Source organism: Ceratotherium simum, chromosome 26 (assembly GCF_057802395.1).
Source record: "Ceratotherium simum simum isolate JZ-2026a chromosome 26, ASM5780239v1, whole genome shotgun sequence".
NCBI classification, from domain to species: domain Eukaryota; kingdom Metazoa; phylum Chordata; class Mammalia; order Perissodactyla; family Rhinocerotidae; genus Ceratotherium; species Ceratotherium simum.
Genome location: NC_141925.1, coordinates 42,965,878 through 42,980,347, shown reverse-complemented (window position 1 = coordinate 42,980,347; position 14,470 = coordinate 42,965,878). Strand labels below are relative to the sequence as shown.

At 52.8% G+C, this 14,470-nt stretch overlaps 1 protein-coding gene across 1 annotated transcript; it reads left to right on the top strand.

Moving 5' to 3' along the window:
- Positions 1 to 3,672: 3,672 nt before the first annotated feature.
- Positions 3,673 to 11,680, top strand: TRIM50 (tripartite motif containing 50). The gene is made up of 6 exons (XM_004442123.3): positions 3,673 to 4,077; positions 7,087 to 7,182; positions 8,132 to 8,362; positions 8,469 to 8,491; positions 9,613 to 9,737; positions 10,716 to 11,680. Exons 1-6 carry the CDS (start codon positions 3,679 to 3,681, stop codon positions 11,303 to 11,305), a joined length of 1,464 nt encoding a protein of 487 aa, XP_004442180.1. The 5' UTR covers positions 3,673 to 3,678; the 3' UTR covers positions 11,306 to 11,680.
- Positions 11,681 to 14,470: the final 2,790 nt, after the last annotated feature.

Here is a 14,470-nt window from a genome sequence, read left to right as displayed (position 1 = left end):
GGCCGCCCTTAGGTTAGAGGCCTCTCTCTGGTTCTTGCAAGTGGGCCCTACATCTCAGAGCCAACAAGAGCACACCGAATCCTTCTTGTGCTTGGAATCCTCTTGCTTCCTCTTCTGCTGAACCTCTGGCTCCAGCTGGGGAAAATTCTCTACTATTAAGGGGTCATGTGATTAGGTTGGACCCACCTGGATAATTCAGGTCCATGACCACAATGATATCTTCAAAGTCCCTTTTGCTGTGTAAGGTCACACATTCACAGATTCCAGGAATTAGGGCTTGCATATCTTTGGGGGCCATTCCGCATCCCGCAGCTTCCTGGTCACCACACTCTCCTGATTTTCCTCCTACCTCACTGGCTGTTCCTTCTCAGTCATCCTCCTCTTCCTGGCCTGTAAACGTTAGCAACCTCGGGGCCCTGTTCATGGACCTCTACCTTTCTCTATTCTCAATCCCTGAGGGAGCCCAGCCATCTCCACAGGTTTAAATATATGACACACTTCAACAGGTGGTATACCTGGCCAGCCAGAGCCTCCGCGAGCGCCAGAGCTCCAGTTGCCTGTGTCTAGTTGCCGTCTTCAGTGGTTCTCCAAGTGTTGTCCCCAGGTCAGCAGCAGTGTTGCCTGGGAACTTGTTAAAACGCAGATTCTTGAGCCCATCTGTGCAGGCACACACCATTTTATTGCACTTTGCTTCGTTGCGCCTCACAGACACTGTTTTTTTACAAGACCCTCCACCAGCAAAAAGATTCTGACTTGCTGAAGGCTCAGGTGATGGTTAACATATTTTAGCAATAAAGTTGTTTTTTTTTTTTTTGGCGAGGAAGATTGGCTCTGAGCTAACATCTGTTGCTGGTCTTCCTCTGTTTTATATGTGGGTTGACACCACAATGTGGCTGACGAGCCGTGTAGGTCTGAGCCTGGGATCTGAACCCATGAACCCGGGCTGCCGAAGCGGAGTATGCTGGACTTTAATCACTACGCCACGGGGCTGGCCACTAAAGTATTTTTTAATTAAGGTGTGTATGTTGTTTTTACGACATAATGCTATTGCACACTTAATAGACTACTGTATAGTGTAAACATAACTTTTATATGCACTGGGAAACCAAAAACTGCATGTGACTCGCTTTATTGTGATACTCGCTTCATGGCGGTGGTCTGGAACCGAACCCGCAGTGTCTCCGAGGTCTGCCTGCTCCTGAATCAGAAACTCTGGGGGCGAGGCCCAGAAGTTTGCGTTTTAACAAGCCTCCCAGATGATTCTGATATTTGCTGAAGTCTGCAGGCCACGGAGTGCCGGGGTGGCTCCACCTGTGTGTCCTCAGGCCTCTGACTCTGGGCTGCGCCATCTTCCTTTTTCACCACCATCTCTTCTACGTCACTCGTTGGCGTCACCATCCATCCCCACAAATGCTCAAGTCACTGTGATCCATTATCTACCCAGCGGCCAGAGTGATCTTTTAAAAATATAAATCAGATGATATTCCCTTGCCTTGAAACCCTCTGATGGCTCCTGCTGCCCTTGAAATTAGATCCAAATCTTTGCCCTGATCTGCAGAGCCCTCCCTGCCAACCCCTCTGGCCTCATCTTGTGATGTTCCCTCTCACTTACTGCGCTCCAGCTGCCCAGGTCTCCTCTCTAGGGTATCACCAACACCGAGCTCTTTCCGGCCTCGGGGCCTTTACACCTGCTGGCCCATTGCCTGGTCTGCCCTCCTGCAGCCTTGCAAGTGGCTGGCTTCTCTGTATCCTTCAGGTCTCAGCTCAACCATCCCTCCTCAAAGACATTGCCCTGCCCCTTTCTAAAGTGCAGCTCGCAAACCCGCCACCCCACTCCTCTTTCTCACCACACTGTTTACTTCCTGCATAGCATTTAACACTATTATATTGTTTATTTGTGAGCTTACCCCACTCCTACCCCAACTATATTATAAACTCCAAAAGGACAGAAATCCTGTCTGTCGTTCTCTAATGTATGCTTAATACCCAGCTCAGTGCTTGACACATAGCAGGTTCTCAATAAATATTTGTTGAATTAACAAGTAAAATTAGCTTTCTACCTGCCTCTGCCAGGTCTCCCTTGTTATGGGGTAGAGACCTCCCCCGCTGGTGGACTTGGGTGCTTGGCCTGTGGGGGTCGTGGCCTGCTGGTTCAGAGTGCCTTGTTTCTTAACACTCCTGGAGAGCCTCTCCCAGCCGTCTTTTCCAATCCATAATTTCCCACCACACCCCTTCATATTCATAGTATATTATGACCATATTTATTAACTATAACAAAATGTCATTGAACTTCCAAACCTTTGAAAGACTTTATATAAAAAAGTTCATAATTCAATAATATTGAGTAAAAGAAGTCAGACACAAAAGAGAACATACTACGTATGGAATTCTTTTTATTTGAAATTCAAAACCAGGCCACGTTAATCTACAATCTGAGTCAGGATAGTGGCTACCCTTATTAGGGGTTCTGACTGGGGGTACATGAGGAAGCCTCTGGGTGCTGGAGACGTTCTGTGTCTTGATCTTGAGAGTGAGTAGACATATATAATGTGCACATCAAGTGTATGGTTGAGATTTGTGCACTTTATAGTTATACCTCAATAAAAAAATCTAAATAAGTAAATAAAAATACCTTCAAAAAAGGAGAGAGGTTCAGACAGAATTGTGTCAAAGCACAAGTCTGCCCCCATTTGGGGTCTGCAAGGTGTGGATGGGTGCCCAGTCCCTCTGTCCCTGCCCCTCCCTCATGCCTGGCCAAGGCGAGCGCCTGCACGTTGCAGTTATCAGAGCCGGCCGAGCAGAGGCTGCCTCCCCAGTCCCGTGATGTGGTCCAGTTTCCACCTGATTCTGGGCGACCTTGGGGACACGTGGGTGTTGCTAGGAAAGGGGAGGAGGACGGGGCAGGAACTAGGTGGTGGAGCAGGCGTCCAGCTGCAAACCCCAGGTCTCCGTGCCTGCTGTCCCATCCTGGTGAGAAGAAAAGGCCCAGTGGATCGGGTCAGTGATGCTGGTGTGAGGCCCCGGTGGGAGGCTCAGGGGGTCGTGAGAAACCAGGTAGTCCAGCGGGGCGTCTCCGTGGGTCTGCTGCTGACTTTCAGCTCAGTGCTTTTCCTCTCTCAGTGCCAGTCACGGGGGAGCAGAGTGGGAGACTGGGTGACAGCCCTCCTAGGTCCCAGCCTCTCTGGAACAGTGCTGTGCTAAGAGCACTCTCTGCCCCCGCATGACCTGGGTGTCTCGAGTAACTGCGGATATCCGGGTCTCAGTGGACATGTGTGAAGGGTGACTCGGGAATCTCTGTTGTAACTATGCTTTCAAGAGTTGCTCTCCAGTTTGAGCACTGATCCTGAAGGTGGGAAGGCCCTTTGCTTGTTTTTGCTGTCCAGTTCTAGGTCAGAACGCCTGCTGGGCTGGAGCTTGGTTATTCGTGTCACTCCAAATGACCCTGCAGATGGCCCCTTTCGTGGTTACCTCCAAATCTGAGTAAAAAGCATAGAATTATGTCTCCAAGTGACTACTTTTTTCAAGTCCTTTGTTTTAAAGATGGAAAATAGGCCCAAGGTCATAGTGGGTCAGGACTGGCATCCTTCAGAGCCTGTAATTTCCAGGGGCCCTTGGAGGTCGGGGGCGGAGGGAGCAGGCTCGAGGAAGGCCGCCCTGTGTTCCAGCCGGGCGGCGTGGATGGCGTGGCAGGTGAGCATGCCGGAGCTGGAGGACCGCCTTCAGTGCCCCATCTGCCTGGAGGTCTTCAAGGAGCCCCTGATGCTGCAGTGCGGCCACTCCTACTGCAAGGGCTGCCTGGTGACTCTGTCCCGTCACCTGGACTCGGAGCTGCGCTGCCCCGTGTGCCGGCAGGAGGTCGACGGCAGCAGCTCCCCGCCCAACGTCTCCCTGGCGCGGGTGATCGAAGCCCTGCAGCTCCCCGGGGACCCGGAGCCCGCGGTCTGCGAGCACCACCGGAACCCGCTCAGCCTCTTCTGCGAGAAGGACCAGGAGCTCATCTGCGGCCTCTGCGGCCTGCTGGGCTCCCACCAGCAGCACCGGGTCACCCCCGTCTCCACGGTCTACAGCCGCATGAAGGTGGGTAGGAGATGCTGCGGGGCGGGGAACCGGGCGGGGAGGGTCCGCCCAGCCCAGCTCCTGCGCTCTCTGGCGCCATCGCCCGGCACAGAGGGGTCCCGGCCCGGACTCGATTTCCCTCCAGCCCTGTCCTGGAGCAGAACTTGGAGCGTTCATTCATTTATCCATCACGTTTTGAGCAGCTGACCGAATGCCCAGGTGCTGGGGATTACAGCGATAGCATGAGGGAGCCCCCTTGCGTCGCGTGCGAGCCCCTCCCCCTGTGCTAGTTTTCTTTGTAGCTCTCTTTTGTTTCTTGAGCGCTGCCCAGACCACACTCTCAGGCACATGGGGGCAGGACTTTGTTTTGTTCCCTGGGGTATTTCTGTGCCTAGAGCTGTGCCTGGCATGTAGTCACTGCTCAGAATGTATTTGTAGAATCAATAGATTCCTGCCCTCCTGGAGCTTTGCCTCAGATCTACAGATCATCATTTAAGACGCACAATGATAACAATGACAGCATCTTAGGTTAATACGTTGGTCTAAGGTTTATGAAGGGTGGGGTTATTACTGAATTTTACAAGTGAGGAAACTCAGGCTCAGAGGAGGTAAGCATCTTACCCAAGGTCATACAGCTTGTCAGCGGCAGAGTGAGGACTCAGACCATGGCCAGTTTTCTTTCCACTGCCAACAGATCAAGAAAGGGCAGGAAGGGCTTTCGGTAGTGCATCGTTATAGGGTACCTGGCACAGTGTTGGGGGGAGGGGGCAGTAAAGGTGAGGAACCACAAATACAGGTGAGGGCGGGAAGAGGAAACAGTCCAAGATCTGTAGGCAGAGGGTCCTCTGGAAGCTGTTGCAGGGGTTCCCTGGCCGAGTGCTCTGGGCAGCATGTCTTTGCTCCTTCAACCCTGGGAGACAAGTAGGAAACATGCGCAGGGCCAGCCAGGTGGTTCACCAGCCCCTCCCACCCACAGACATTTACTGGGCACCTACGATGTGCCAGTGCCCATGGTACAATAGGGGGCAAAGAGGCTCACCCTGCCCTGGGGGACCTCACTGTCTGGGGGTCTGACAAAGAGTCCCGTGTGTCAGGTGCTGCTGTCAGGGTTAAATACAAGCAATGGCGAGATCCTGGAACATGGATCCTGCATGATCTCAGATGTTCAGGGGAAGCTTCCTGGAGGAAGTGGACTGCTAAGCTGAGGCCTGAACCACAAGGAGGACTTTATAGGAAAAGAAGAGGAGGAAAAGCATTCCAAGTACAAAGACAGCACGTGCAAAAGACCAGGAGGCAAGCAGCATGGCTATTTGAGGAAGTGAAAGTCATTCCATTAGCTCAAGGGAGAGTGAGTTGGGAGCAAGATGGGGCAGGTGAGGTAAGCAGGGGCCAGGTCATGGAAAGGCCTGTGTAACATGTGAAGGGATTTGGAGTTTATTCCGAGGGCCGTGGTGGGGGTGGGGGTACTGGAGGGTTTTCAGCAGTGATGTGACGTGGCCTGACCCCTCTGCCGGAGGGAAGGTGTAGAGTGGGGCTGGGATGAGAATGGGGGTCATCTACACTTGGGTGGGAACTGAAGCCACAGGAGTGGAGAAGACCAACCAGGAGAGTCTGCGGAGTGATAAGGCAAGACACAGATGATGCCCCAAGGAGCACCAGGGTTTAAGATTTGGGTAGAGAGAGAACCCCAGAAAGAATCGAGAGAGGGAGCAGGAACATTGGTTGAATACAGCCTCCTAGGAGCATTTTCTCGGGACAGGTCCCTTGTGTGAAATGTCTGCTGAGGACTGGAAAGATTCTGTTAGATTTAGCAGTAAGAACTATCATCTTGGCCAGAATAGTTAGAGAGGAGTGTGGAAAGAGGAGGCCAAACTGCATTGTGGTGACACTGAGCCCACGTTTTCTTAGCAGAGGGCTGACCAGAAGAGAGGGAGACACGCAGGAGCTTGCTCGTCATTTCTGGCTAGGAGTGGGGACAGCTTGAGTCCTGCTTTAGAGCTGGCTTTTTGTGATCCCAACACTCTTCTCTGTGATGCAACTAAATTGTGTGCCTTTATGAGATCCCTTTCACGCATTCCTGTTTTCTGCTACTGATTGAGATGTTGAGATACTTTATTTATTCATTTATTTGCATAATTCTGTTTTCTCTCACTGTGGTCCGGGTGATGGGAGAGAACTCATCTCATCTCTCTCTGCCTCGGGAGGTTACCACTGGAATGCCCTTCTCAGGCTGCTATGAGATCTGATGCCTCGTGATCCAGAGCAGGCCTCTGTGTCCATTTATCCCCACACTAGCTTTATTCTTTTCCAGCTCCCTTCCTGAAAGGCTCTTGCAGCTGCCTTCCGCTTGGCAACTATCTAGGCCCAAGAGTCTGTACACTCCCCAGGCACAGACCAGCAGCGTCAAGTAGTGCCAGACCATAGTCCAGATGGTCCTGGTTGGTCCCAGTTGGTCCTAGGTCAGATTTGGGGCCAGGGAAGCCCAGGAGAAGTAAGTTTACTTCAGCCTGGGGAGGCCCCAAATCCAGGCTGGGGCCAGGCCTGCTGGGGATGGGTTCAGGTCTTTGTAGGAGCAGGGAATCACCAGGTGGAACCTGGGCCACTCTGTGCACCCAATGGTGCCTTGGGGCCAGCCTTTGTGTGGTGACTCTTGATCAACTGCCCACTAATCCTGGGCCTGCTGGTGACCGGAGAGTTTACTTGGTGGGTTCCCTGCAGGCAGCATCCCACCCAGGGTGTGTTGGCTTCAGATTGTCAGGCACCCCTCTTGGATGTTGTGCGGTGATTTCCAGGTGGCATCTCTCTCCATGTCGTGGAGATCCTCTTCTCCCTGGGCAGTTCCTGCCATCAATGTGGAATATTCTTGAATAATCTTACCTATTTGGGGGTCAAGGGTACTTGGATAGCTCCCTGGTTCCACTGGGAGTGCTTGGGGATGCTCCCAAGAAGGGTGAGGCTCAGGGCTGGCCCCGTGGAGCTGAGAGGGTGAAGGGATCAGCTGCTCAGGGGGCCATGGCATGTTGCCTCCAGGAGGAGCTTGCGGGCCTCATCTCTGACCTGAAGCAGGAGCAGAAGAAGGTGAATGAGCATATCGCCAAACTGGTGAACAACAGGACCCGGATTGTCGTGAGTGCCCTTTCCTTCTGCCCCAACCCTGGGCCCGGCCACCTCCCCTTTCCTACAGAGCCCAGTTCTTGTTTGTCTTTTACGGAAATCCTTTCCATATAAAGCCAGAATTCAAAGCATTCCAGGGTAGGGCGGGGAAAGTGCAAATCCTCTGAGGGGAATTCAACACAGTTGTCAGGACCGTCTCCAAGTTGGCTTGTGTCCTCCACGTCCTTGGGACTGAGATAACCCAGAACCTAAGTCCTAGAGGTAAACAGCCCAAATGTGGGCATGACTGCCTGCCCCCTGCCACCTGTGTCTGCTTGACCTTGACAGCCCGTGTGGTGCCCTCCCAGTACGTTGGAGCACAGGCGAGGAAAGGCCTGGAGCCCTTGGTGGCTGGCTGCTTTTCCTAAATGAGAGGCACATTGGGTCTGGGCTGGTGTGGAGCCTGGGACCCTGCAGGAGGTCATGAAACCGGAGCAGGAGACCAGTGTCCCCGGACATTATCTCATTTAACCCTTCTCACCCTGGAGAGGGAGGTGGCATTACCCCCGTCTGATGGAGGCAGGACTCAGGGTCACACAGGCATCCCAGGCTGTCTCACTCCAAAGCCTGCTCTCCTGGGGCCTTTCAGACTGTTTTCAGTTGTGGAACACTGTGGTAAAGCAGAATCTTACGTGCACGCTTAATAGTTAAGAGGACGAAAGCAGAGCCCCTGCGTTTGAAATGGGAGCTGGGGGCCCAGCATCTCTCCTGCCACTGTTGCCCTCTCCCACGGCCACATCTAGGATCCCCAGGCACAGTGAGAACACCCTGGCAGGAGTCAGCCCTGGGACTCAGGTACCAGGAGCAGCCCAGTCAGGAAGGCCCAGGAAGGCCGAGGCTGCCAGGCTCTGGGGACACTGAAGTCAGCCATAGACAGGTGGCTCCGCGAGGCTCCAGCTGTGACCGCCCCTCCCTGTCCCAGAATGAGTCCGATGTGTTCAGCTGGGTGATTCGCCGAGAGTTCCAGGAGCTGCACCACCTGGTGGACGAGGAGAAGGCCCACTGTCTAGAGGGGGTGGAGGGTCACACCCGGGGGCTTGTGGCCTCCCTGGACATCCAGCTGGAGCAGGCCCGTGGCACTCGAGAGCGGCTGGTCCAGACCGAGCTTGTGCTGGAGCAGTTCAGTAACGAGAGTCACCACGAGTTCATCCGGGTGAGTGGACAAGGAAGTGTCCCCATGACGAGGCCCCCAGGGTCCCAAGAGCCTCTCCCATCCTAACAGCTCCCCCATCCCCTAACCCACCTCTCTTGTCTTCCAGAAATACCACTCCATGGCCTCCAGGTAATAACCTCGGAGGGAGCTCTCGGCGAGGGTCTGGTGGCTGCGGGTACGGATATCTCATCTCCACTAGTTTCCCCTCTTCAGTTTCACCAGTGCCTTGGGAGCAGCTGCCCACAGCTGGCTCTGTACTGAGCCCAGGGAAAACAGAGAAGAAAGTCACCTCCCTGCCTTCAGGGTCCCGAAGACTGGTGGGAGGCAGATGGTGAACTATGGTTACACCACTGTGGGCACCTAGAACAATACAGGTTCACACAAGCTACAGAAATATCCAGAGGAGGTGACGGTGGGCGGGATTGGCAAAGACTGTGCCCAGGTGAGAAAGCTGAGAAGGGCAGAGGACAGGAGTTTGCCAGGCAAGTAGAGTCACATGAAAGGGTGAAGTAGTGTGCAGACTTGCAAGTATTATGAGAAGTTCAGTATAGCTAGGGTATAAAGTATGACACAGGGCAGAATGGGAGATAAGGTGGGAGAGGTGGGTAATTGCCAGAATGAGGGGCCTTGATACATGCACTACGGCTTGTGGGAAGGGATGGGATCCATGTTCTAGTCCCTAAAATGAATAATCTGTGTAGTTCCTGGGCCTTCTTCAGACCCCATTTATGAGAATCTCCTTGTTTTCTCGAATTTCCTTTAGTCTTAGGGACAATCTGGTTAGGAGCATTGGTTTAAATGAATGGACAGAGAACCTGATTGGCTGAGTTTGGAGCAGGTATCCACTCCAGCTGTGGCTGGGGGCCAGGGTTCCCGACGCAGAGACATTAGCATGCATCAGAACCACCTGGAGAGTTCGTCAAAGCACGGATCACTGGGAAATCACCCAGTAATCAGTTTCTGATTCAGCAGGTCTGCGGTGGGACCTGAGAAAATTTGCATTTCTAACAATTCCCCAAGTGATGCTGCTGGTCCCGGTGGTTTGAGAACCACTGATGTAGTGTTTACCCTTCCAGGAAGGAGGCAGGTCCTCTGAGAGTGGGGTGGCAGGGAGGAAGTGATGGGCATCTTGAGTGCATGGTCTTCTGGGCTGTGGATTGGCTGGTTGGACTTGCGTACCGATGCGTGGGGGGCGGGGGAGGGGGCGCACGGTACACAGCTCCGCCGTCACTGTGAAATGTTGCCTCCAGAGCAGAGCTCCAGCAGGCCCGGCCCTTGGAAGGTGCCTTCAGCCCCGTCTCCTTCAAGCCAGGCCTCCACCAGGCCGACATCAAGCTGACTGTGTGGAAAAGACTCTTTCGCAAGGTTCTGCCAGGTGAGGCCCCAACCCATCCTCTTTCCTGAGGGTGGCCACCCAGGGTGGGCAGCAATTTGTTGGTTGTGTCCGAGTTTAAGGTACAAAGAACTGGAAGAGAGGCTGCATAGGCTGGTGGGGAGCACATGGGAGTGGGGTTCCCCCAGACAGCTTGGGCTCAAGCTCAGCTCCATCTCATACTAGCTGGGTGACAGGGCGAGTTGTGTACTTTCTGAGCCTCAGTTTCCCCATCTGTAAAGAGGGGCTATTAACATTCATCTTGCTGGGCTGTGTAGTTTATAAATATACATACCTATGTGCGTGTGTAGTTTAGTGGTTAATAAATGGTGGCTATTGCTCTGTCAAAAAATAACTCAGAGACATTTAATTAACCCCTTCATTACTAGCACGTAAGGGAGGTCAATCAGTAGACTGATTTCATCCAACAAAGGCAAACACAGGGCTTATATAAGAGAAACAGGGAGGGGAGAAAAGACCGTAGACATTCTCTGAAGCGTGAATGTGTTTGCACATTTTGGGTGTAAACTGATTAGCTGGCAGCTAGCAAAGAGGTCAGTTGGGATAGTTTGTCCTTGAATAGGGTGCTTGGGTATCAAAGAAAACAACTGGCATTGTTATGAATTCTCCAGAAAACTGGGGGAGTTTAGCTGTGGAGCAGAGTGACAGGCTGTCTTCCAGGTCCTTCCATCAGCACCTTGGCCTTAGATGGGCCCGCACCATTTCTCTTACCAGACTGCTTCTGCTCACGGCTGTCCATTTTTTCCATCCTTCAGGCATCATTCGTTTATTCAGCAAACATCCTTGGGGTGCCTACTCTGTGCCTAGCCTTCTAGGCCCCTTCTAGGCCCCACGGATACAGAGAGGAGGCTGACGCAGTTCCTCTCCTGAGGAGCTCGAGGCCTCCAATCAGCCTCCCTTTGGGCAGGGTCTGCTGCCTTCTGTGTGGCTTTCAAACACGCCTTCTCTGATCTTTCCTAGCTCCAGAGTCCCTCAAGCTGGACCCTGCCACCGCCCACCCTCTCTTGGAGCTCTCCAAGGGCAACACCGTGGTGCAGTGCGGGCTCCTGGCCCAGCGCCGCGCCAGCCAGCCCGAGCGCTTCGACTACAGTACCTGTGTCCTGGCCAGCCAGGGCTTCTCCTGCGGCCGCCACTACTGGGAGGTGGTGGTGGGCAGCAAGAGCGACTGGCGCCTGGGGGTCATCAAGGGCACAGCTAGTCGCAAGGGCAAGCTGAGCAAGTCCCCAGAGCAAGGCGTGTGGCTCATCGGCCTGAAGGAGGGCCGGGTGTACGAGGCCTTTGGCTGCCCGCGGGTGCCCCTGCCTGTGGCCAGCCACCCCCACCGCATCGGCGTCTACTTGCACTATGAGCAGGGAGAGCTCACCTTCTTCGATGCTGACCGCCCCGATGACCTGCGGCCGCTCTACACATTCCAGGCTGACTTCCAGGGCAAGCTCTACCCCATCCTGGACACGTGCTGGCACGAAAGGGGCAGCAACTCACTGCCCATGGTGTTGCCCTCACCCAGTGGGGCCGGCCACCTCACCCCCGCACAGCCCACCAAGCTGTAAGGCTGCTTGTGGGGTCGCCTGCCCACAGGCTCTTCCCAGCTGGGCACAGGGACTTGAGGGGTTCCTCTGGGTCCAGCGAGCAGAGGTGACATCTTTACAATTTGGGAAGGTCTTCATGACTGTGTGTCCCTAGAAACATTTAATGATAAGGAGAAAAGGACCATAATCTCTTCCCCATCAGCCACGGGCGTGTTTATTAAACTGTTTGCCAGGTTATTAACCTGCTTATTAACCAGCAGAGCCAGGCCTTGGTGTGCACAGGTCAAGCTGGCTTCCCTTGGTCCCTCCTAACCATGCTCTCTGCTTACTCTGCCAACTGAAGGTGGAAACATTCCCACACATACTTTTTCCTTATCATTGTGAACTTAAAATAACTTAAAGGATAATAAATTTGACATTCTTTCTCTTTAAATGATTTGCAAATATTAATTGCTGTGCATACATACTGCTTTATGCTCCCTCCGGTCTTTAAAAGAAGCTCTAACCTCTGGTGGGGCCGGATCTTGCTTTCACCGCCCCCCCCCCCCCCGCCCATTGGTCACATCAACCACTCTTCATGGCTGTGTCCTCAAAGACGTCTCTTGACTTCCTTCTTCATTAAATGAGATGGAAATGACACTACTTCAAGGCAGAAGCTAGGCGAGTCCAGACAGGGCTGCGGCCCATCCCTGAAGGCTGCCGGGCACATGGGAGTGGGCCCAGAGCCCATGTTATTCATGGGGAGCCTGGCCCTGACCGCAGCTGATGGTGTCCACCCCAGACCAAGGCTGGGACAGCTGAATTCTCTCCCAAGAATCTGAAAATTGCAAGAGAGAGAATGGTTGGGGCTGAGTCATCTGTAGCCTGGTGCTTTAGAGAGCAGCTCCTCAGTCTTGTGCCTCTGAGGTCTGTGGAGCTGCCTGAGACTTGCCTTCCATGGAGAACAGCTCTGCCCTGGCACGTATCTACATGAGCCACATGGGCAAAGGCTTGACCCATAGCCTGTCTGACTCTTCAGGCCCAGGAGATTCATAACCCATGGCCTCCCGGGCTCTGATGAGGTGTGAGGCTTTCTGCCCCACCTCCCTCCAAGGAGAGCTGCGGACTACAAAACAGTTCAGCTTCATCTAGAGCTGATTCCCCAGCAACAGGATTCCCCACAGCTCATGTGGGAGTCATCGGCCCTTTGGTTTCCGAGTCTTCCTTCTTGGTGTGTGCAACAAGGACCATGTGGAGCTGGCACCTTTGGCTAATCCCCCTCCTGCTGTCTGCTAAGCAATAAACTGTCTGAGTCAAAAGGTGCCTGTTGTGTCTCTCCTGGCGGAAGCTGTTGGGCCTGGGCCTTGGTTGCTGTGTGCCTCATGCCTTCCAGACCTGGGTTTTGGCTGTGTGGCTCTCCCTTCAGTTCCATGACTGGGCTGGAGAGTGCTGCCCTGCTAGACCCACCCGTGTCCACCCTGCTCTGTGTCCTGGGAGGCTGGCCCTGATGGATTGCAAAACCCTCTGGCTTCCTGTTGGGTTCAGCTGATGGGAGGGACTGGCAGGAGATTCCAGGGCAGGAGAAGGGGGTTTGAGGTGCTTATTTTCCTGGTTTCCTGCCTGCTGGGCTATGGGCTGGCGGCTTCCCTCTTCCAAAGACTCCTGGCAGGCAGCCCTCCCCTTTGGTTACTCTTCCCTGTTCCTTCGGGCCCAGTGGTGAACAGTGCTGTCGCTAGCCCTGAGTACTGCACCGTCTCCTGTAAGTTCCCTTAACTCTGACCTTTTTTTAAATAAATACTCCCTTCTTTAAAATCTCTTCAGCTATCTTTTTTTGGAGGTCTTTCTGCCTTCGGCCAGACTCTGACAGACACAATGACATACCTCTGCACCCATTTAATAAATCCCTCTTTTGTTTGGCTAGCCAGTTAGTGTTTGTGCTTGCAGCCAAAAGATCTTAACTGATACACAACCAGTATGGAGACGGCAGAGGAAAGAGCAGTTAATTCTTCATGTGGAGTTGGCGTTTAAGCCAAAAGAAGTGGAATAACAGGCAGAGGAGAAGAGCCTCTAGGGGTCTAGGTTTGCAGAGGGATGCTACAGCTACAGCGGGACCAGAGAGGACCATCACTGCTACTTCAGTGTATATGAACTTGATTGTGTAGTAATGATAGTGTGGGAGTGGGTGAGTCTGCCCAGGGAGAAAATATCAGACTGATGGAAAAGGAGGTCAGAGGATGGAACACTAGAACATAAGGAGTAGCTTAGACAAGGCAGCCAAACTTAGAATGTAGGAAACTTAGAAATGGTCAGAGAAATGGGCAAGTATGCCAGCAGGAGAGGTCCTGGAAGCCAAAGCTTTCCAAAAAAGAAGGTGTGCTCAACAGTGCCATGAAATCCCAGCTTCGGCAGGAAAGGCCTGAGGAGTGTTAGGAGACTCTTGGTGGCCTTGGGGGGAGCCATTTCAGTGCAGTGGGGTGGAGGACAGACTGCAGGGAGTTAAATAGCAAGTGATGAAGAGGTAAAGGCAATGATTGCTGACTCCTCTTTTAAAAAGTTCGATGTGAAGGGAAGAAGAGAACTGGGTCATGAGTTCGAGAGAGTGGGATTAAGGCATTTTTAGGACAGAGGAGACCCTAAAACAGTGCTGTCCAATAGAAATATATGAGCCACATATGTAGGTTTAAGTTTTCTAATGGTTACATTTAAAAAATCAAAACAGGTCACCTAGCACGCAGATCTTGGTTTCTAATGTCATTCTCTGATAAAAGGAACCAGGGCTCTTTGGAGAAATGGCTGATTTTAGGACTAGAGAGGAAATACACAAGATGAGTCTTTATCTTGTAGTGCCAGAGGCAAGGAAGTGCTCAAAACCAAACAATAATAGAGGCCTGTCAAAGAGACATAGGAGCCAACTGAAAGCACTCCCAGTGGCCAAAGCGAGAACAATTTGAGCAACAAAATCAAGTAGCACTGGATTGCAACCACAAATAAACATCCATGAGTCCATAATGGTATAAATAAACGACTGACTAATTATATAAAGGGGGAGAAGAGACAAATCTGTGCAGAAGAACTCCAAATAATTTATTTTGCTACTCCATCCTTAAAGAGGGGGAGCACAACCCCCCACTCCTTAAGTGGGGGCTGCAGATAGTGACTTCTTCCCAGAGGACAGAGGGATAAAGAGTAGCTTTACAGCGGAGAAAC